Genomic DNA, 23,101 nt, shown 5'->3' with positions numbered 1-23,101 from the left:
AGGCACAATGACACACTGTGTGTTATCACAATTAATAAAACAACACTATCCCTGGCATTCCCAATTCTCAAGCCCTGCTTGAGAATTACTTTTAATAGTTCCCAGCCCAGCTGCTAAACTAACTGTAGGGTACCAGCGTTGTGGCACAGAGGGCTAAGCCTCCAAGCGATGATGCCCGCATCCCATGTCACAGTGCCAGTTGAGATCCCTGCCACTTTGTTCTTGGTACACCTCCCTGTTCGTGCACCAGGAAAGGCAGAAGCTCTCGGCCCAAGGACTTGGGCCCCTGCCACTCACGTGGGAAACTCAGACATAGTTCCTGTCTCCCAGCTACAGCCAGGCCCAGCCCAGGCTGTTGGGGCATGTGCAGAGTGAACCAGCATATAGGAGATCTCTCTCTCTCCCTCTCCTTCTCTCTCTCTCTCTGTCTGCCTTTCAAATAAATAATAAATATTTAAATAAATAAACTCCTGTGGGCTGCCTTGATGAGCCACCTCCCTTGAGTGTGGCAACAACAGCATGGGATGACTTGCCTTCCTGGCTCTCCACGTAGTCAGGATGCCTGAGGGGTGGAATCTGTGACATCGTGGAATCATGTGGGGTGACACAGGGCAACATGGCGAGGTGCCAAGGGGATGAGCAGCAGTCACAGCTCTGCAACTTCACCCTGGTCAACCCCATCTCACCCCCGCCCCAACCACAAAACCAGCAAATAATCCGAATGGGCCAGAGTATAGGGGGCAGCAGGGCACCCAGCTCACCCAGCTCACCCAGGGCCTCCCACCAGCCACATCAGTCTCCTACAATCTGCTGACGATGTTGGTTTGTTTTAAAGATTTCTTTGAAATTGCAAGTAATCTGCTGGTTCACTCCCCAAATGGCCTCAACAGTTGGAGCAGTGCTGATCTGAATTTGTTCTGGGTTTCCCATGTAGGAACAGAGGCCCAGGGACGTGAGGCCTTCTCTGCTGCTTTCTCAGGGGCTCCAAAAGTGGAGCAGCCAAGGCTCAAATTGGAGCCCATATGGAAAATAGGTGTTGGCCGTTATTGACAATGTTTTAAATGGGGAGAAATCTGTAATTGCACGTTATAAGTAAAAGAGTAGGCTTTGGCCTAGCAGAGGAGACATCCATTTCCCGTATGGAGTGCCATGGTCCTATTCTAGCTTCCTGCTAATGCAGACCCTGGGGGCAGCAGGAGAGGGTTCAGGTAGCCAGGGTCCTGCCACGCAGGTGGGAAGCTGGATGGAGTTCCCAGCTCTTGGCTTCAGCTTGGGAAACGAAGCAGAAGGTGGGAGTACTTACTCGCTTGCTCTCTCAAAATTATAACTAGTACTAAGACCCACCTGGTCGCAGTCCCCACCACAGCCCCAGCAGCTCCCCATGCCTCAGTGCCCCCACAAGCCGGGGAGTTCTCACCTAACCCAACATGTCACTAATGAGTCAGATGCAGCCTAAGGGGGCAGGCAACTTTCCCACAGTCACACAGTTCGTCTCGAACTCTTCTGGGAGCAGAAAGATCTAGAATCTCAGAGGGAGCCACCCAGCACCTGCTCAGGTCTTCCTCAATAACCCTCCCGATAGGTTCATCTCTGCTGGGGGTGGGGACCAGACGTGAAGGCTCCCCTGGGCCACAGGGCTCTGGAGTCACACCCTCACGTGACCACAAGTGGAAGGTGACCCTACCTTGAAGGGGAGGTGACCCCTGATTGCAGCTCTCCTCTCGCCCACACTGTGAACATTGCCTGTATCCCCTAGACCGGAAGGGCACCTGGACAGAACAGCACCAGTGCAGGGAGACCAGGGGCCACCTCTGTGTGGGCTGGTCAGCAACACGGCTGCTGCTGTAAACAGCCCTGCATCACAGAACCTTGGACCTCAGACGCCGGTTAGAGCCCTTCACTGAGAGCCTGCTAGGGGAGCCGCCGAGGACTGAAGGCCTCCCAACCACCGACAGATAACGCAGAGGCCCCACAGCACTTGCAGAGTCAGCTACAGTTAACCACAAACCTGAAGGGAGACAGGCTCAGCGGGGGGCACCACCAGGAGGGGCAGCGGGAACTGACCACTGCCCCACCCACCTTCGCCATGGGCTTCCTCACACTGGTCCTGAGTCCCCCTCGGTCTCCCCACCGGCACAGTGAGGAAGTGGATGCTGCGATGCCCAGCCGCGACCAAGTGTGGCCAGGACAGCACCCAAAAGTGCTGAGCCCAGCGGTTGGGCAGCCTCCTTCCTCCTGTGTGAGCTCAGGCTACAAGGCTGTCCCCGGCTTCCCAACTCACTCACTTCAGGGACAAGGGTGCTTCTTTTGGGAAGTAATCATAGGTACTACAGATGTTACTTTTAACATCTGGCCCCCCTCAGGTTGTGGCTTATGTCAGATGGGATAGGACTGGGGCCCACCTTCAAGCCCTCCTTCTAGAACTGTGTCAACCCCTTCTAAGGCCCCAAGACCACCTCTTTGGACTCCCAGTAGCCCAAGGCCCTGGAGCTTAGGGTTCCAAGCCATACACTCAGAGAGGGCACAACTGTGCCCATGCCAAACCCTGGGGCAGCCTTGGCCTTCCCCTTCCCAAGCTCCACAGGGCCCAGAGAGGCCTCTCTGCCACACAGCAGTGCGGTTGGGCTGCAGCAGAAGGCAGACACAGGCACATGGAGGGAGATGCCCTCCCCCACCTTCTCTGAACCCATCCTGTTCGCCACCCCCGCACCCAGCTGAGAGCAGAGTCCAGCCGACAGCCCCCTCCTGCCCACCCTGGGCTCTGCAGCGCAGGCCTCCTCCTGGCACCCCAGGTCCTGTCTCCCTTCTACAGCTCCCATTCTCACAGGACATGGAGGAGGCCCTTCCTTCCGCTGTCACTGAAGCCAGCTACAGCTCCCCACATCCACCAGTGATGAAAGTTGTATGTAATACAGAAAATGTAAGCAATAATCAATGTTGTAAAAAGGAATATAGCTAGTAATTTATGCTTACCTATAATTACATAAAAGACATCAGGAGCCTTAAAAATGTCTCTGCTCCCTCATCCAGTTATTCTCTTGGATTTCTATCTAAACCCATAATTTAAAATGCAGGAGGCAGGGCCAGCACTTGCCAGGTTTATCTGCCACTTACAGCAGGTGCATGGCATGTCACGGTGCCAGCCTGAGTCCTCATTGCTCTACTTCTGGTCCAGCTTCCTGCACCTGGGAAGGCAGCAGAGGATGGCACAGGTGCTGGGTTCCTGAGTCCTTGGGCCTCTGCCACCCATGTGGGAGACCAGAGTGGAGTTCTAGCTCCTAGATTCAGCCTCGGCCAAGCCCTGGCTCAAGAGCAGAAGCCCGGAGACGGTGCGTTGGCTCAACTGGCTAATCCTCTGTTTCCAAGCGTGAAGCATGGCATCCCATATGGGTGCCAGTTTGTATCCTAGCTGTTCCATTTCCCATGCAGATCCCTGTTTATGTCCTGGGAAAGCAACAGAAAATGTCCCAAAGCCTTGGGACACTGCACCTATGTGGGAGACCTGGAAGAAGCTCCTGGCTACTGACTTTGAATTGGCTCAGCTCTGGCCATTGCAGCCATTTGGGGAGTGAACTAGCAGATGGAAAATCTTTCTCTCTGTAATTCTGTTTTTCCAAAAATAAATGAGCAAATAAATCTTAAAAAAGAAAGGAAGGAAGGAAGGAAAGTACTCGGGCCACAAATGGGCCAAACTGGAAACCATAATGCTAAGGGAAATGAGCCAATCCCAAAAGGTTAAATACCACATGTTTGCCTTAATTTAAGATGATATGATGTTATGTATAACATGTTATGTTTTGAATGTTATATGTTGTGTATAAACTAAAATTGAAGTGTAGGTGAGGTGGTCACAGAAGGTGGCTGGGAACTTGCATTTACTTTTAACATATTGGTTACTCATTACTATGTCAATTAATTCCATAATGATGTAAATTTTTGCTGATGGTATGTTGGAGCTTTCAGTTGACTGGGATGATACTCTGCTAGCTCTGTCTTCAGACCAGAGAGGGTATACCTAAGAAGCCGTTGAACTTGACTGGACAATAAGATGCTGGACTCTATGTTTGGTATACGCTTGCAATGGGGGAATCTCAACTGAACTTGAGCTGTGGTTATGCAACAAGGTGGAGGAATCCACCATGGTGGGAGGGTTTGGGGAGGGGTGGGAGAACCCAAGTATCTATGTAACTGTGTCACATAATACAATGTAATTAATGAAGTTAAATAATAAATAATTTAAAAAAAAAAAAAAAAGAAAGAAAGTACTCGGGCCCAAGGACTTAGACCATCTTTTTTACATATAAATTTTTTACAATGATTATATGGTTGATCAGGGTGGGAAGGATCAAGGTTAGGGAAAATAGGGTGAACTCATTGTTTCCAATTTTGCTTTTTCTTCCTGTTGTTTCTGGAGGAAAGGGAGAAACAAAGGGGGAAACCACCCACGTCTTTCCAAACATGGCTTGGACTAACATCTGTTGCCTTTTTTCAGGCCATGAGCAGGGAGCTGGATCAGAAACAAAGCAACCAGGACTCAACCAGTGCCCATATGGGATGCCAGGACTGAAGGCTACAGTATTATCCACTATGCCACAGCACCGGCCCCAAACAAATAAATCATTTTTAAAGTGCACAGGGGGTGGGCCTCTGGCACAGCAGTTAGGGTCCTGCTTGAGACACCCACAATCCATATCAAAGCGCTTGGGTTTGAGTGATAGGGCTCGGCTTCTGATTCCAGCTCCCCGCCAGTCAACACCAGGAGGCAGCAGGGGTGATGGCTGCTTGGGAGACCTGGAGAGGGTGTGGGGCTCCTGATGTCAGCCTGGCCCAGCTTAGGCAGCTGCTTACATCTGGGGAGTAAACAAGCAGATGGGAGCTTTCTGTCTCTATCTTCCAAATAAATAAATAAATATGCGAAAATTCCCTTCAGGCCAGCTCTGTGTGTGTGAAGATGAACAACCCAGTGCCCGCCTCAGAGACCTAGAGTCCTATGACAGTTTGCTTGAACAAGCACAGCCCCAGACAGAGCCCACTCATCTCCTATTAAGGGGCAGTTCACAGCCATTGCTGCCTTCTAGAAGCTTCTCCAGCTCTTCTCTGCAAGGTCTCTGTCTCACTGGCTGCTTCCAGGCCTTGGAGGTTGGGGGAATGAAGCAGAGTATTTTGCAACGTCCCAAGACCACCCTCTGAGCTTGTCTCAGTCAGTCCTTTGTGGCTGCATGAGGGCGCCTGTCGCAAGGTGGGCTTTAATCCCCAGAAACGCACTGTGCATGGATCTCAGGAGCCTGGAAGTCCAGGACGCAGGATCAGCCTCCAGCAGGGTGTCCCCTGCTTGCTGGGACAGCCTGGCAGAAGGCAGAAGTGGCCGCAGATGGCCCAGACGCCAAGCTCGCTCCCCCTATTTCCTCTCCCGGCAGCACAGTATGTCAGCTTTGACAGTGTGCCTGCTCTTAGCTGGGAAGTTCCTGCTTTCTGGGGCAAGTTGCCCCATCTTTCTCCCCTGGCCTGGTTCCAAGCCCCTCCAACCAGAACTTGCCCAGCCAGCATTTCCACATATCAGCCTTCTCCAAATTAATCTTTAACTTTGCCCTCATGGCCGGCCTTGGAGGAAGCAGCTTTGAGTCACGTCTTCCATGCAGGCTCCCAGGAAACATCTCCCCTCTCAGAAAGACAGGGGTCACACACTGGTTTACCTGTCTAGGTGGTAGGGGCCGACCTGGTTTCCTAACAGAAGAACAAGAAGAGGTGGAAGGACCAAACTCTTCCCTGGGCCCTGAAGCCTCTCTTGCAACAATAGCATTAACCCACGCATCTGCTCGTTGGGATTTGAATTTCCTACATACACCTGGAGGAACACAGCCAGACCATAGCGGCTGTGAATTAGGGCCCTGCCCATTAGGCAGAAGCCTCAGCGCTTTAGTTCTTGCTTGCTGAGGTTGCTCTAGACTTGTTCCTGACTCTTCCCATAGGAAGAGGTGGAGGGCACCAATGACATGACACAGTGAGTTAAGCCACTGTCTATGACACCAGCATTCCATGTCCCAGAGCCAGTCCAAGTCCCAGCTGCCTGGCTTCTGATCCAGCTCCCTACTAATGTGCTAAGGAAAGCAGCAGATGTGGCCCGGTGCAGTAGCCTAGTAGATAAAGTCTTTGCCTTGCATCCACCAGGATCCCATATGGGCAACGGTGCTTGGCTGAGGAGGGGGCTGCATTCCACAGATGTGGCCTTATCAGCCACCTTTCTCAGCTTCCTCCTGCTTCCCATCCAGCTCCCTGCTTGTGGCCTGGGAAAGCAATAGAGGATGGCCCAAAGCCTTGGGACCCTGCACCCATGTGGGAGACCTGGAAGAAACTCTTGGCTCCTGGCTTTGGATCAGCTCAGCTCTGGCCATTGAAGTCACTTGGGGAGTGAATCAGCAGATGAAAGATCTCTGTCTCTCTCATTTTGTCACTCTTTCAAATTAATTAACTAACTTTTAAACACCTAAAAATTTATATATATATATATATTTGCTTGAAAGGTGGACTGACAGAGATAAACAGAGAAAAAGATCATTCTTTTGGTTCACTCCCCAAATGGCTATACCAGCTGGTGCTGGGCCAGGCTGAAGCCAGGCTGAAGCCATGAGCCTGGAACGCCATCCAGGTCTCCCATGTGGGTGGCAGGCATTCAAGCACCAGGCCATCTTCCACTGCTTTTGCAGGCCATTAGCAGAGAGCCGAATAGGAAGTGGAGTAGCTGCGATCCGAACCCATATGGGATGCCAACACTTGCAGGCAGCAGCTTTACTTACTAGGCAACAATGCAGCTGATAAATTATTTCTAAAGATCTATTTTATTTTTTGAAAGGTAGACTTACAGAGAGAGAGTGATAGAAACAGAAATTTTCCATCTGCTGGTTCACTATCCAAATATTTGCAGAGCTAGGAGTTTCTTCTGGGTCTCCCATGGGAGTGCAGAGGTCCAAGCACTTGGGCACATTAGCAGGGAGCTGGATCTGAAGTGGAGGAGCCTAGACTCAAAGCAGTGCCCAAATGGGACGCTGATCCACAGGCGGCAGCTTTACCTGCTATACCACTGTGCCGACTGTAAGGCTCAAGTTCATGTTCAGAACCAGAAATGCATAGAGAATACGATTCTGCTTAAAACAAGCTTTACTGGAAGCACTTCCGGGTGAGGGTCACCGGTCTGATACAGACAGCAGGCCAGGGAAGTTGCACCCGGCGAACGTGAGGTGTCATTTTTATTAGGGGACTGTAAAGGTGGGGCTTGGGGCTATCGAGTGCCATAGGTTCCTTTTGACCTGGGAGAACCTGTATCTGTCACTGCTTGGCTGAGGAAGGGGCTGCATTCCACAGATGTGGCCTTATCAGCCACCTTTCTCAGCCTCCTCCTGGGGTGCCCCTCGCCCACCCTGGCTGGGCATTACACCAACGGCCACCCCACCACACACTGCAGTTTTAATGGGTGTTGAGTGTAGGTCTTCCTTCTCCTCCCCCTCCCCCATCTCTGGGATATTGGTGATTGGAGGGCTTTCTGGCCATTCCAGAAGGTTCTCACAGGCCCCATGGAGAAAGGCAGAGGAAGCCACCCAACCAGCTCATTGGACCCTGGTGTGAGGAGCCAGATGGGCTAAGAGGCAGTCGGTGTCTCTGGTCCCTGGTGAACTTACCTTCTCAAATATAATATCTTGCTTCTCTCCATTGCTTACCCATCCAAGAGGACATTCTCCCTAGCTTCACCCCCAGGCCCCTTGAGTGAGAACAAAGAGACAGAATCAATATATCACTTTTCATGATGACAGCAAGAAGACAGAGCCCATAGGAATCCCATCTGAGTTACTGTCAGAGAGCTGGTGCCTGAGTTTTCAGCTTAACGTCAGAGTGGGAGGGGTCAGCCACCAGTCCCACCCTCCTGAAGTGCTGCGGCTCTGGACAAGGTGGTAGACATTTCTATCCACTTTCTGCCCTTTTAGTGACTCGGTTGGACCCCCTTCCTGGGAGGGTGTATAAAGGACACCACTTCCATCATTTTCTCGGGTCTTTCCTCTCTTGGAGCCCCCTCCTGTCATTACGGCAGGAGATTTTTTTTCTCACTCTTAAATAAATCTTGCCTTGCACACTAAAATGGTCCGCATTAAAATTCTTTCGTGTAATGCAAGAAAGGAGTTGCTGTCTTGTTTCACTTTGAATTGTCCACAACACTGGCAAGACTTTTGATCCAAAAATGCTAGTTTGTGGGCCCAGCGGTGTGGCCTAGCGGCTTAAGTCCTCACCTTGAAAGCCACGGGATCTCATATGGGTGCCGGTTCTAGTCCCGGCAGCTCCACTTCCCATCCAGCTCTCTGCTTGTGGCCTGGGAAAGCAGTTGAGGATGGCCCAATGCATTGGGACCCTGCACCCGCGTGGGAGACCCGGAAGAGGTTCCAGGTTCCTGGCTTCGGATCGGAGCGCATCAGCCCGTTGCGGCTCACTTGGGGAGTGAAACATCGGATGGAAGATCTTCCTCTCTGTCTCTCCTCCTCTATGTATATCCGGCTTTCCAATAATAATAAATCTTTTTAAAAAAAATGCTAGTTTGTTTTCAGAACTGGCTTCCTGGCTCCATCACACAGAAATTCTCCTTTTCGCTTCAGCTCTTCACACACACGGAGTCTTGTCTAGCGACCTTAATGCAAGAATAGGGCTGGCATGGTGGGATGCAGGTTAAGCGGTGGTTAGCAATGCCTGCGTCCCATACCAGAGTGTCATTATTCGCTCTGTGTCACTCTCCTTTCAAATAAATAAATACCTGAGTCTTAAAAATAAATAAATACAAGATAGGGATGAGAACAGATCCACTAAATGTCACATGTCAAGTGCTTGTTAGAGCTTAGCCCAAGACGCAGGGACCAGGGACCAGGGCGCAGAGAGCAAACTGCGCCCCCCCCCCCGCCCCCAAATGTCAAACCAAGGGCACAAATCGCCCTCCCCACCCCTACCCCGCCCTCCCTACCCCTACCCCGTGCTCCCGGCTGCACACACTGACCCGTAATTCTTTCCAAGGGCCGCCTTTCCTGCTGAGTCATGCATCCCAGCGGTTGTTTTCGCTGAGTCACGGTCCCGAGGTCTGTTTTCGCTGAGTCAAGGTTCCAGCTGCTTCTGGTTTAATTCCCTTGAGGCGAAGTCCAAGAGAAGGGGGGGTGAGAGGGCGGAGTTCCAGAGTTCAAGACGTTGGGGTGGGGGAGTGGGGAGCTACCAGGGTTGCCAGCACGTCCTCCGCCCTTCCTCCCCCACTTCCCGTAAGCCTCCCTCTCTTCCGCTTCCCTCTTTGAAAGTCTTTGTTGCAAAGACCTGGGACCGTTTGGCGCAGGGTGCTGGAACTTCAGATCTCAGACTTACAGGCAGAGGTCAGAACACAGCACTTCAAAATACGCTGCAATTTAATGCCCTTGGGCCAACCCCTGCGGGGACTGCAATCTTTCTTTGGATTTTCATGTCCTTATGAGGAATACTGTGCATGGATTTTTTTTTTCCTGTTAATCTGTTTTATGTCAGTCTAATTCTTAAGTGCAACAGAAAATCCTAGCTTCCCACCCACATGGGTGGCAGGGACCCACCCGCTTGAGCCATCATTGCTGCCTGCCAGGGTCTGCGCCGGCAGAGCCCAAAACCAGAGCCAGGCGTCAAGTCGGGCACTCTGTGTTGGGCTACGCAGCTAGCGTAGGATCCGCTGAGCTGGACGCGCCTGCAAGCCACAAGCCCCGACCCCGTGTGCCATTCTGTCCTACTAATCAACCAAATGCTCCTTTGCTGGGTCCATCTGGGTTCATCATGAAGACAAATTTAGCTCCACGTGAAATTTTATGAAGGTACTATAAACTCTCAGGCGACTTGGTCTCTGTGGAGACACCTGCCCTGCACCTCATAAATGCAAGTGTGCTCTCTCTTTCAAATAAACACGTCTTTAAACCCAAACATGGGCCTGGCGCGGTAGCCTGGCAGCTGAAGTCCTTGCCTTGCACGCACTGGGATCCCATATGGCCACTGACTCTAATTCCAGCAGCTCCACTTCCCATCCAGCTCCCTGCTTGTGGCCTGGGAAAGCAGTCTAGGACGGCCCAAAGCCTTGGGAACCTGCACCCCCATGGGAGAACCGGAGGAAGTTCCTGGCTCCTGGCTTTGGATCAGCTCAGCTCTGGCCATTTGTGGCCACTTGGGGAGTGAACCAGCAGATGGAAGTTCTTTCTGTCTCTCCTCTCTGTAAATCTGCCTTTCAATAGAAATAAATAAATCTTTTTAAAAAATAAATAAAACCCAAACTCACAAAATGAAAAAGAACAACAGCAACAAACGTGATTAAGAGAAAGCTTTGTCAGATGTTAGTGAGCTCCACCTCAGTACAGAACCCTCCAGAAATTTCTAGATGGAAGAAAAGGCTCTAGCTGAATCACACAAGGGGAACGGCATATCTCTGAGCAAACACTACAGCTAATGCTGGCCGTGTGCCTCCTCCGTGCCAGGCCCTGGTCCACACTGCCCATGGAGAGTACACTAAGTCAGTCTTTGCCATGTCCCCTGAGTCAGCAGGTCTCTGGTGTTAGCTCTCCTCCGCTCACAGGAGGAAGCAGCAGCTGAGGGGCTCAGGCAAGCACCGGTGACACATCACCCAGCCTGTGTTTGATTGCACTGCTTTTTTTTTTTAAGATTTATTTATTTATTTAATTGGAAAGTCAGATTTGCAGACAGAAGGAGACACAGGGAGAAAGATCTTCCATCTGCTGATTCAATATCCTCAAATGACCACAACTTCCAGAGCTGAGCTGATCCAAAGCCAGGAGCCAGGAGCCTCCTCCGGGTCTCCCACATGGGTGTAGGGTCCCAAGGCTTTGGGTAATCCTCACTGCTGTCCCAGGCCACAAGCAGGGAGCTGGATGGGAATCAGAGCAGCTGAGACACAAACTGGTGCCCGTATGGGATCCCAGCACATGCAAGAGGAGGACTTTAGCCAATAGGCCACGCTGCCAAGTCCAATTGCACTCCTTTTTGTGGCTGATTGTGCAGACCGAGCCAGGTGGAAATAGCTGCTGGGGTTGCAACCAGGCTCCATACCTGCAAGACTGAGCCAGAAGTTTGCACTTTCAGAAAATGAGCCTGCCGCTTTGGCTGGCAGCACGGCCCTGGGCACTGGATATGTGCTGACGGACGAAGTTTGACATAAATACCACTGCTGGAGGGGCCTTGTGATGTACCTGGTTAAACTACTGAGACACATAAATCCATGATCAGAATGTGAGCTCAAGTCCCAGCTACTCTGTACTTCCAATCCAGCTTCCCCATGTGCCTGGGAGGCAGTGGGTGCTGGTCCAAGCACTTAGGTCCCTGCCCCCCACTGGGGAGACATTGGCTTAGTTTCTCACTCCTGGCTATGGCCCGGACCAGCTGCGGTTGTTGTGATCATTTGGGGAGTAAACTGTAGATGGAAGAGTTCTCTCTCTTCCTTCCTCCCTCCCTCCCTCCCTCTCTCTTTTAAATATATCTTTCAAAAAAAGAAATGGACAGATGTTGTGCCAGGGCCTGTTCCCATCTGCTTTTTTTTTTTTTCTTCCTCCGTTCTTTCCTATTTTTCTTTTTTTTTTAAAGATTTATTTTTATTGCAAAATCAGATATACAGAGAGAGGAGGAGAGACAGAGAGGAAGATCTTCTGCCTGATGATTTACTCCCCAAGTGAGCCGCAAAGGGTCGATGTGCGCTGATCCGATGCCAGGAGCCAGGAACCTCCTCCAGGTCTCCCACGTGGGTGCAGTGTCCCAACGCATTGGGCCGTCCTCGACTGCTTTCCCAGGCCACAAGCAAGGAGCTGGATGGGAAGTGGAGCTGCCGGGATTAGAACCGGAGCCCATATGGGATCCCGGTGCTTTCAAGGCGAGGACTTAAGCCGCTAGGCCACACCGCTGGGCCCCTTTCCTATTTTTCATAGACAGACAGAGAGAGATCTCCTATTGGCTAGTTCACTCCTCAAGTGCCTACACAGCTAGAGACGAGCTAGGATGAAGCCAAGGGTTTAGTCTAGGTTTCCCAGGTGGGTGGCTGGGGCCCAAGTGCTTGAGCCAACCCTGCTGCCCCCCCCCAACCCCCCGCCACCACCAGGGCGTACGTTAGCAGGAAGTTGCTATCAGGTGAGGAGCTGGGACTTGAACCCACCAGCTATAAAGGCGTCCCAAGCAGCGCGTTAACCACTGCACCAAGCTCCTCTGCCCCCTGTTCTGTCTGCTGCCTTCTGGGAGACAGCCCCCAGGGATCAGGGACCAAACTCAGCGGCTGGCCTTCCCTGTGGAACAGCTCACCTTTCTGCACTGGGGAGGTGTGTTACAGAGATCGCCAGTCCCTCGGGTGTGGTGCGGGTGGCAGGCATCCCCAGCCACCCCCAGTGGAGTGTATGGCACAGAAGGGCTCAGCTCTCTGCAATCCAGCCTGTGCTTTTTGTGGGGGCATAGAAATGGTCTTCCCAGTTGGGCTCCTACACCTGGCTGGGCAGGGCTGTGATCCATTCAGATGGCAGGTCACCTCTGTGACTTTGTAGGGTGTGGGCGCAGCCAGGACGCCTCTGTGAACCTGCCCTTCTGGTACGGTCCCTGCTTGAGGATATAATGAGATGGGGTCTCTCCATCTCCCCCCACCCCTACCCCTGTCCTTCCTAAGGCTCCTAGCTTGAGAACCCCCTCTGGTGAAGTCCCCCACGGGCGGGGGCAGGCAGCCTCGGCTGGGGTTTGTCTTTGTTTTTCGCTCTGTCAGCCCAGACCCCTCCCCGCTGCCCAAACCACTTCTGCTTCCCCAGCGGCGCCGGCGGAATGCTGAGTAGTGATTTCCACATTCCTGGTCCTCCCCTCCCAGCGCAGCTGCGTTTCTGCTGTGTCATGCTTGGGAGGGGGGACTCGGAGACAAACGGAAGCAGATTCTGCTGAGTCACGGTTGCTCCCTCAGGTCTGTGAAAAAGCAGCTTTCTCAGCAGGCAGGAGGAAGAGAAACGTCTAGAACAAGGTAGAGGCTTCTTCTTTTTATATCTAAGTCTCTATACACTGTTTGCCAAGCCCTGTTCCAAACATTTCAAAAACAACACGTACTAAACAGAGCTGCTGGCTTCTTCCCCAAGCTCCCAAATCAGAAACTTGGAAGTTATTCTTGAATGTTCTTTTGTCTGGCTATTCTTCTTGCTCTTGTTTTTCTGGAAGTCTTGGTGGTTTCTCTTTTCTTTCTTTTTTTTTAATTAATTTTTTAATTTAAAAGGCAGGTTACTCTCCCATATGCCCCCAACAGATGGAGTCAGGAGTCAGGAGCTTCTTCCGGGTCTCCCACAGGGTGCAGTGGCCCCAGCATTGGGACCATCTGCTGCTGCTGCTGCTTTCCCAGGAGTATTAGCAGGGAGCTGGATTAGAAATGGAACAGGTGGGACTTGAACCTCAAACTGGCGCCTAATTGGGATGCTGGCACTGCAGGTGGAGGCTTAACCTACTCCTCTTTAAAACACACACAGACGTATGTAACACACACAAGGAGCAGGTTCTAAGGGCCCGGGCCTCGCAGGGGGCTGTTCCCTTGCTGGGCCTCTTTCTCTACTTCCCAGCCTCTCTCCACTGGGATCCTGGGCACACAGCAGTGCCCTGCCAACATCCACTCCTGTCCCTATTGTGTTGTTATTATTATTTTAATCTCCAGCATGGATATAGAGCTGGCTCCTCCTAGTTGGCCAAGCCTAGGTTCCAGACTTATTTACTTTTTTACTGGAAAGTCAGGTTTACAGAGAGGAGAAAGACAAGTGCGGAAAGGGGCAGCCAGGATGCCAAGTCAGCATGGAGAGGCGTCCCAGGCTCCACCCTGGAGCGGAGGCAATGCTACGGGGTCTCCGCCCTGGTGGTCTCCAGATGTGGCATCTGTTCCAGCCGGGTCCTGGGTTCCCAGGAAGCCAGCATGGATAGGGAGTCATGGGTGGCCCGAGGCTAGCTCTGCAGCAGAGGCAAAGCCCAGACAAGCTCATCTCCATGTTAAGTAAGAAGGGGTCCGATCTCCTGCATCTGAGTCTACAGGTGCCAGCTCTGCAGGTGTCAGGCGTTTGTTGCTTCTTCCTTGGACCCTCTGTGAGGGCTGGACATTGGTGGCTAACAGCATGGGGTCAGACTTCCACGTGCTACAATTTGTACACATGACTCAGCCATCACTAGCTGTGTGGCATAGGCAAAGGACTTAGTCTCTCTGTGCCTCAGCGCTTACAGGGACAAGCAGAGACGAGGACTGTCCATCGGTGGCAGGGTGGTGGTCCGTGTTATGGGGGGTGTGCACTTACAGCCTCTGTGTATGGCGAGTGCGCAGTAAATGCTGGCTAGGATTGCACTCCTATGCAGTCTCGTCCTGACCCTTGTCAGCCGCCCAACAGTTTTCAAAGGACCGTGTTGCATCCACTCATGCATGCTCATGTTCAGTGTTCACTGCCACCTGCTAGGCACTGTTCCAGGCTCCGCACCAACAGAACACAACAGACAGCAGGCCCCCTCTGCTTTGCCTCTCTCAGCACACCGACCCTTTCCAAGGCAGCTTTCAAAGTACCTTCAGGCTGCGGCGGGTGTGACCCCAAGCGTCTCGCCCCTGTTGCATTCTGGGAGATGGCATACAGCTGCAGGTTGAAGAAGGGCAGAGGCCTCACACCAAGCCTGCCCGAGCTCAGACTCACACATCCCCTCTGTCTCAGCAGCCTCGCGTCCGTTTTCTTTTACTGTCTTCTTTCTGAAGATTTATTTTATTTCAGTATAGGGGAAATCAGTGTGTGTGGTGGAAGAATAGGGAGGGTGGAAAGAGAAATCCCTGAGCTGATAGAACCATACCATGAAAAATAAAGACGAAATCAACAGCCCCTCGGAATTATCAAACCATTTACGCAGTATCCTCGGAGCACGCTCCACATCGGGGACCCTGGGATGGCACGGGGTGGCCTTCCCCCATTCCTGGGTACTGAGGCAGTTGGGTTGCTGGGAGTGGCCCTCTTCCTCTCTCCACTTTCCCCAGATACCAGAAGGAAAAGGAGATTGGAGGCAGTTGTTTTATCCACTTTCCCCCAAGCCCTCAACTCTCCAAAAATTCAGCATACAAAAAAGGGGGGGAAGGGGGGAGATTTATTTTACTTGTTCAAAAAACAGAGCTACCGAGAGCACAAGGGAGATGATCTTCTGTCATGCCTCAGACAGCCGCAGTGCCCGAAGCTGGGCCTAGCTAAAGTGAGTTTCATGCGTGTCTCCCATATGGGTGCAGGAAGCCAGGACTTGGGCTGGCTTATGCTTCTGAGACTGGAAGGCTGACGCCCTATAGGGGAGACTGGCATTTCAGGGGGCGGCTTAACTCCTTATGCCACAATGCTGGCCCTGGTGCTGTGGTGTACCAGGTGAAGCTGCCCCCTGCAATGCCAGCATCCCATGGGAGCGGTGGTTCGCGACCCGGCTGCTCCACTTCCAATCCAGCTCCCTGCTACGAAGTGATGGATTCCCTCCTTCTGCCACCTCCGTGGAGCTCCAGACAGAGTTCCAGGCTCTTGCTTTCAGTCCAGCCCAGCTTTGGCTGTTGTAGGCATTTGACCAATTATACCCCTGTCTGTAACATGGGCACAGCGGACCCCACGGGATGGTTAAAGGGACCAGCGTGGGACAGTCGGCGGGTGGGTGCACAGGGAACAGATCTGGTGTGGGAGCAGGCAGAATGCCAGGGAGGGCTGGGAAGGCGCGGGCCCCCACCTGCGGAGGGACTGGGGTTGGGCAGTGCCCCCTCTTCTCCGAGCAGCTGCTTGCTCTTAGAAGCTTCGAGATTGCTAAAATATGCCAAATCCCACCACTGGGCGGGACAGCGGGATGCACCCGGAGCCCACTTACCGCCCTGATTTCCTGAAACTTTTTTCTTTTTTTTTTTTTCCCCCTAACGTCCCGCTGGCCGCCCTTTGTTTCCCCCGGGTCATATGATCTCTCCCCTGCTGGCCCCCGCGGTGTCGCAACCTCGGGCCGGGGAGGGGGCGTCCACCGAGCGCCCGCGCCACGTGACCCGCCGCCCGGCCTATAAAGGCGCGGCGCAGCCCGGCTTGGCACCCCAGTCGGTCGCCGCTTCCAGGAGCGCGCACGGTCCCTGCCTGCTCTGAGTGAGCCAGTGAGACGACAAGAGTCGGCGATGGAGCGCACGCAGCCCGACAGGCAAGTGAGGGCGCCGGGGACTCGGCTTGGGGCCTGCGCTGGGGCCCTGACGGACGCGCTTCCCGTCTCGTCTAGTCCTCCCCGGACCCCTCTGTGGGTTACAGCCCGGCGGCCAGGGCCCGGGGCTGGGCGGTCAAGGGGGCTGGGTCCGTGTTCTGCCTGTGCTGGTGGGCAGACACCCCGCGGAGCCTGTGTGTGTGTGTGTGTGTGTGTGTGTGACCCGATGGGAGTGTCTCTGGTGAGATCCAACATATGAGGGTGCCAGCTTTATCATTCTTTTTATTTGACGTTTTGGGACCAACTTTTGAGGCGTACTTGGAGGTGGGACCTAAGCAGGACATCACTCTGATTGTGGAGTCCCTGGTGAGGGACCAGCACATGCTCGCTGGTCCAGGCAGCAGGTGTCGGAGTTGGGAATGGAACCTGCAGGCTGGATTGCCTCCTTCCCCTAAGAACTAACTGTGTGTAAGCAGTGGGAAGGGGTACATACAGACAGGGGCTTTTCCTTCAAGGAAAATGCAGTGTGTGTCAATTTTTTTTTCACCTAAACGCTCCGGAGGCAGAGCATTCTCTTGAAGGGGTGGTGAGGTTAGCATCCAAGACTGCCTCAAAATGAATGAGGTGGTTGCTGAATGGGAAGCCAGTGAGAGATGTCACGGTGTCTCCTGTGAGAGCCCCAGCTGGCCACGCTGTGTGCTCTGCTGTCCTACACCACGAGAGGCGGGGAACAGAACTTCCACCCTCCACCCTGGGGACTGTAGTGTGTGGTTTTTGCACGCTTGAGGTTTTCAGGGGGCGGCAGCTCCCAGCGGGTGGAGATATGGCCTCTGTCACGCTGGGAAGGTGGACTTGGGGCCACAGACGGAGCTTGGTAAAGCCGGAGGAGCCTGCCCACTCAGGCTGGGTACTGGGCGAAGCCCCGCCCACTCACTTTGGCTCACTCTCCCCATCCCTCTTGTGCCTCTGCAGCATGCCCCAGGATTTGTCAGAGGCTCTGAAGGAGGCCACCAAGGAGGTGCACACCCAGGCGGAGAATGCCGAGTTCATGAAGAACTTTCAGAAGGGCCAGGTGACTGCGGAGGGCTTTAAGGTATGTGTCCGGGGTGGGGGGTGTGGGAGTATGGGGCAGGTGCATGTGTGAGTGTGTGTGTGTGTAGGGGAGGAATGGGACCCATAGCCTGGAAGTGAGTGGAAAAGGATGAGGGTGGGCTACATTCTGAGCGTGTACTCCTGTCTCAACCCCCATTTGCCCCTGAAGGCAGGAAGCAGTACGGATTCGGGCCCTGGCAGGACCATTTCTTTTTTTTTCTTTCTTTTTTTTTTTTTTTAGGATTTATTCAGTTTATTACAAAGTCAGATATACAGAGAGGAGGAGAGACAGAGAGGAAGATCTTCCATCCGATGATTCACTCCCCAAGTGAGCCGCAACAGGCCGGTGCGCGCCGATCCGATGCTGGGAACCAGGAACCTCTTCCGGGTCTCCCACACAGGTGCAGGGTCCCAAAGCATTGGGCCGTCCTCGACTGCTTTCCCAGGCCACAAGCAGAGAGCTGGATGGGAAGTGGAGCTGCCGGGATTAGAACCGGCGCCCATATGGGATCCCAATGCGTTCAAGGAGAGAACTTTAGCCGCTAGGCCACGCCGCCGGGCCCTGGCAGGACCATTTCTTATCCCTGGTCTAGGGGTGGCCTTGTCTAACCTCCCTGTACCCACCACATCTTTTCCTCATCTGTGCATGGGGATTACAACAGCAGGCTGGCCTTAAGCAGGTGCCCGCCCCATGCTGGACCCTGATTCTGCTTTTTCCTGGCACTCTTGTGAAATTCATGCAAATAGGGGAATGCCCTTGGCAAGGCCAGGGAGTGCCGGCCTTCCCAGCAGTGGCGGGAAGGGCTTGACTTGGGGTGAGCAGAGGGTGAGGGTGGGGAGCCAGGGCCCCACACTCCTGGCCCCTTCGCTGTCTGGCCCTTGTTTGTGCCTTCTTCCAACCTGCCATGTGTTTCAGCGAGGGCAGGTGTATTGTTCATTTTCTCATTTGGAAGATGATGTGTTTGAAAGATTTCACTCCCCAAATGGCTGAACAGGTGGAGACCTGGAACTCCATCTAGGTGTCCCATGTGGGTGGCAGGAACCCTGGTCCTCAGCTTAATAGCTACCCCTCTAGGCACATGAACAAGAAGCTGGTATTGCTGGGACTTGAGTTGGCAACTCCTGTATGGGAGTTGTGTGCCCCAAACTGCAGCTGTACCCCAAGCTTACTGTTTTAGGGCTACTGGGGCCTCTGGGCTCTTCTTCCTCCCCAACTCTCAAAAAAAGATGACATTCACCCAGCTACTGTAAAAATGGCCAGGGCAGCGAGGGTGGAGAGGTGGCCACTGGAATGTCCCTCTCCTGCCATTGTAGACTCTGGATCTTGCCTTCAAGTCAAGAGTCCAAAGTGGGTACCAAGATCTGGGGGAGAACCCAGGGCCTGCTCATGGCTGAGGTGACTAAGTCCAGAGAGACTGCCCGCTCCTGGGGTAAGGGGCTGAGACCAGGGAGGGCAGACAGCTAGCTCACCTCACACAGCCGAGGACTTGGTGCTGCTGAGGTTAGAGCCACATGTGTCTTGCTGGAAAGCTCAGAAATAACCCAGGGGACATCTTCACTTCGTCCTGCTCCACATTCTAACAAGAGAACCCCTGAGTGATGGGAGTGAGCTCCTGGGTGCTCGGATGGCAGGGCCAGCACACAGAGGTGCTGGGATTCTCCCATGGACCTCCAGAAGGAGAGCTGCCCCTATAGGTGGGCACTCGGAGGTCGCAGACCAGCAGTGTCCAGCCAGTCTTTGAGCACCTTTGTTCAGGCGCTCCCTGCCTGCAGGCTGACCCCAGCTGGGGTTTCCTAGCAGCCACACAGCCTTCATTTCTCAGGTCCTCTCCAACTCTGCTTTCCCATAGGATAAGATATAGCAACCATTCTGAGGGTTAGACTGGGCTGTGTGTTCTGAAATAGAAAGTATGCAGGCTGTGCTTTGGGTGCGTGTGGGTGGGTGGGTGAGGACAGGGTGGGCAGAGAGGGGCTGCCCTGCCCGGCTGGTGGCCTGACCTGCCCTGCTCTGTTGTAGTTGGTGATGGCCTCGCTATACCACATCTACGTGGCCCTGGAGGAGGAGATTGAGCACAACAAGGAGAACCCGGTCTATACCCCGCTCTACTTCCCGGAGGAGCTGCATCGCAAGGCCGCCCTGGAGCTGGACATGGCCTTCTGGTATGGGCCCCGTTGGCAGGAGACCATCCCATACACACCTGCCACGCAGCGCTACGTGAGAAGGCTGCAGCAGGTCGGGCGCACCGAGCCGGAGCTGCTGGTGGCCCACGCCTACACCCGCTACCTGGGCGACCTGTCCGGGGGCCAAGTCCTCAAGAAGATTGCCCAGAAGGCCTTGGACCTGCCCACCTCTGGTGAGGGTGTGGCCTTCTTCACCTTCCCCCACATCGCCAGTGCCACCAAGTTCAAGCAGCTCTACCGCTCCCGCATGAACTCCTTGGAGATGACCCCCGGAGTCAGGCAGAGGGTGGTGGAAGAGGCCAAGACCGCATTCCTGCTGAATATTCAGGTGAGGCTTGGCAGGGCACCCTGGGTCATGGCTGAAGGCAGGGATGGGAACCTTTAGTCTGAGCCACAAACATGTGACCTTGTGGGGTGTGTCAGCCTGTCTGTGTCCCCACTTCCTCCCAGGAAGCCCCCTTCTATGTTTCAGTCTTGGTACCCAGGGTAATAGGAGGGCAGCCTGCTTCCTCTACCCAGGAGTCCAGTTCTGCCACTTGCTGGTTGACTGATGGGCGAGCCCATAGCCTCCCTGGATCTCAATGTTCCCATCTGTAGAATTGGGATAATAATAGCACCTTCACCTTATAATCACGGGGAAGGTGAGGTGAGTTTATTAGACTAGTGCCTGCAGTGGTTCCTGGCCAAGGGCGCGCCCTGCAGTGTCAGCTCCTGTGACTAGAGAGGGCACTAGAATCCCCAGGAGTGCCACCCTGTGACTACAGTCGGTGACTGCCTGGAAGGTGTGTACACCTGTGTGTGGCAGCTGGCACTGCAAGGGGTACAAGTGCCAGAGGGATGGCCTCTGCCCTCTCCAGACTCAACCCAGCCTGACAGGTTCATCTTTGCACATCCCACACCAGGACACACCACGGGGTGAGGGCTTCCAGCTCGTGCCCTCTGGGACAGAGGGGAGTGGTCCCTCCCCTGTTATGGAGTCCCTTCTTTCATTCTCCTCCACATCCACTCTGTCCTCCACGGCAGTGTGACCAAAAGTGCAGGGGGAGGCAGGCACTGAGTCACTGGGTGGAGCACTCACACTGTGTCATAGCACTGCGCATGGGGACACAGACTCAGGGCCTGGGTGGACAGGTGCTACTGCTGGCAGAGCACGGGGTGAGAGGAGTATTAGACAGGCACCACCCAGGGCCCGCGAGAGCTCTCTGGCTAGGTGAAATGTTTTCTTGCCATTTTGTGATTTCCAAAATATTTTACAACTAGACTTCTGATCCTGCCTTCTAGCGTGCCACTGAGACAGCCCTGTTGTCTTTCTTTCAGCTCTTTGAGGAGTTGCAGGAGCTGCTGAAGCAGAGCGCCAAGGACCAGAGCCCCTCGCAGGCACCAGGGCTCCGCCAGCGGGCCGGCAGCAGGCCACAAGGTGAGGGCTTCCCGAGAGCGGTGGCTCCTCTGGGCTCCTGCTGGAGGAAACTCGGCCTTGGCATCTGTCCCCATGAGCACTGTCCTCTGAGAAGCAGGGTGCAGGCCAAAGGAAGGGCCAGGGGCCAGTCTGCAGTGGGTGACTTCCCTCTCAGTTTCTCCACCTTGGAAATCAAAGCAGGTTCCACTTGTTCTAGTTTTTTGTCCCAAGTTTGAAAACCCTATGAGGTCATGGTACACCCCCCTCTCTCATTACTTTGTTTCTTTCCACTCCTTAAGATTTAGACTTTTTTTTTCCCCCAAAGATTTTATTTATTTGAAAGGCAGCGTGACAGAGAGACGAAAAGATCTTTTGTTTCCTAAATGGCTACAACAGCTGGGCATAGCCCAGGCCAAAGCCAGGAACCCAGAATTCCTTCTGGGTCTCCCATGTGGGTGACAAGCACTTGGCCCATCCTCTGCTGTTTTTCCCAGGCACATTAGCAGGTAGCTGGATCGGAAGTGGAGCAGCTGGGACTTGAACCTGTGCTCTGAGCAGGATGTTGGCATCACAGGCAGCAACTTAACCATTGGGCCACACATTGGACCCAGGCTGCTGCACCATTTTTTGTTTGTATGTTTGTTTGGCCCGTAACTATTCTTTTTCACGAAGAATATTGCAGTTTTCCAAAGGCCGCAGTTGCACACTTCGGCTCTTTTACATGCTGGGCCGTTTTTAAGTATAGGAGGGTTCTGGGACATAGAAGTTGGAAAGTGTTGTGCAAATGCGTCCGAAAGAACCTTTAGTCTGAGCCGCAAACATGTGACCCTGTGGGGTGTGTCAGCCTGTCTGTGTCCCCACTTCCTCCCAGGAAGCCCCCTTCTACAGTTCAGTCTTGGTACCCAGGGTAATAAGAGGGCAGCCTGCTCCCTCCTACCCAGGAGTCCTCACCATGGGCCTCAGGGACTGGCACACCCCCTGCCCTCTCGGGCTGCACGGCTGAATCTGAACCACAGGGGGCGCACCCAGTTTGAGCTTTGACCTTAGACACCCCCCATTTAAGAAAAATAAGGGGTGGGTCTGAGATGAAGGTTCATAGCCCAGACTTAGTCACCCAGTGATGCCTAAGGGAGGCCTTCCTAGCAGCAGGCAGAGGTCTCAATGACATGCCATGTGGTGGCTTGGCTCAATCTGAATAAACAGTTTGGATAAGTAGTGAGCTCCCTGTCTCTCAAGGCATTCGGGCTGTGGCCCGGGACACCTGCTGGTGTGACCTCAGACACTGCCCCACCCCTACGCACCTGTGGCTGATCCTACTCCTCTCTCTTCCAGACTCTGCCCTCACAGAGCCTCCCAGTGGGAAGTCCCAGCTCCGCTGCAGCCTTTCCCAGGCTCCGCCCCTGCTGCGATGGGTCCTGACTCTCAGCTTTCTGGTGGCCACGGTCGCTGTAGGACTCTATGCCATGTGAATGCCAGCGTGCTGGCCGCGCGGGCCAGGAACTCCTTACTTTTCTGAGAACAATTGGGAGGCTTCAGGGTCCCCAGCCCTGTCTCTGCAAAGGAGGATGGCTTTGTCCCCTCCCCACAGCACATGGGATGGGGGCCCTCCTACCAGCTTGCAAATCAAGTTCCTGCAGCAGAGCCAGAAGAGGGCAGGTAGCGCTGGCAGCTGCCCTCACTCTTCCAGTGCCCCTCAGCAGTGTGACCGTGACCGCCTTCCCCGCAGGCCACGGCCACTTTCGAATCGCCATGAAGATGCCGTGTCTGGTGTTCTTGTCTCATTTTTCTTGGAGCCTTTTTTTTTTTTTTTTTTTTTTGTTCCTGGCTCACCCTGAGCTGTGGTATTTTGTTGTGTGTGTGTGTATTTTTTATATCGGGGTTGGGGCAATCATTTGGGGGGGGGGTAGTGATTAACAGGTCTCTAACTTTTGTATAAATAATAAACCACTTTGGCTGATGGTAACGTGTGGGTGTTTCTTACGGTTGTTGCCCTTTGGGGACTGGCATTTTCCTTGCTGGTTTCACACTGCCTGGGGGTGGAGGTGTTGGTTTGAGGTTGAAATACACTTGACTCAAGAATGTCTTAAAGAGTGGGAGGTGAACTTCAGGCAGTGGGTGGGCGGCAAATTGTGTCCGCCTCTGCTGGGTGCAAGCCTCCCTTCACTGAACAAGGGCCTGCCCTGCGGAGCTGAAATGGGGGTGACACATGTGGATGCTGAAGGAGGACTCAGG

General features: G+C 53.6%; 1 protein-coding gene across 1 annotated transcript; it reads left to right on the top strand.

Moving 5' to 3' along the window:
• The first annotated feature begins 16,052 nt into the window (after positions 1-16,052).
• Positions 16,053-22,555, top strand: HMOX1 (heme oxygenase 1). The gene is made up of 5 exons (XM_004589556.2): positions 16,053-16,203; positions 17,173-17,293; positions 19,310-19,801; positions 20,791-20,890; positions 22,202-22,555. The coding sequence occupies exons 1-5, from the start codon at positions 16,181-16,183 to the stop codon at positions 22,336-22,338; spliced, it is 873 nt and encodes a 290-aa protein (XP_004589613.2). The 5' UTR covers positions 16,053-16,180; the 3' UTR covers positions 22,339-22,555.
• The last annotated feature ends 546 nt before the right edge of the window (positions 22,556-23,101 follow it).

The sequence above is a fragment of the Ochotona princeps genome, chromosome 15 (genome assembly GCF_030435755.1).
Source record: "Ochotona princeps isolate mOchPri1 chromosome 15, mOchPri1.hap1, whole genome shotgun sequence".
Taxonomy (NCBI): Eukaryota; Metazoa; Chordata; class Mammalia; order Lagomorpha; family Ochotonidae; genus Ochotona; species Ochotona princeps.
The sequence above is the reverse complement of the archived record's forward strand: the minus strand, read 5'-3'. Positions and strand labels throughout refer to the sequence as shown.

Coding starts and splice junctions, on each gene's coding strand:
- HMOX1 (XM_004589556.2), top strand. CDS start 16,181: ATGGAGCGCACGCAGCCCGACAG. Junction 16,204..17,172: donor GAGCGCACGCAGCCCGACAG/GCAAGTGAGGGC, acceptor GTGCCTCTGCAG/CATGCCCCAGGATTTGTCAG. Junction 19,802..20,790: donor CATTCCTGCTGAATATTCAG/GTGAGGCTTGGC, acceptor TCTTTCTTTCAG/CTCTTTGAGGAGTTGCAGGA.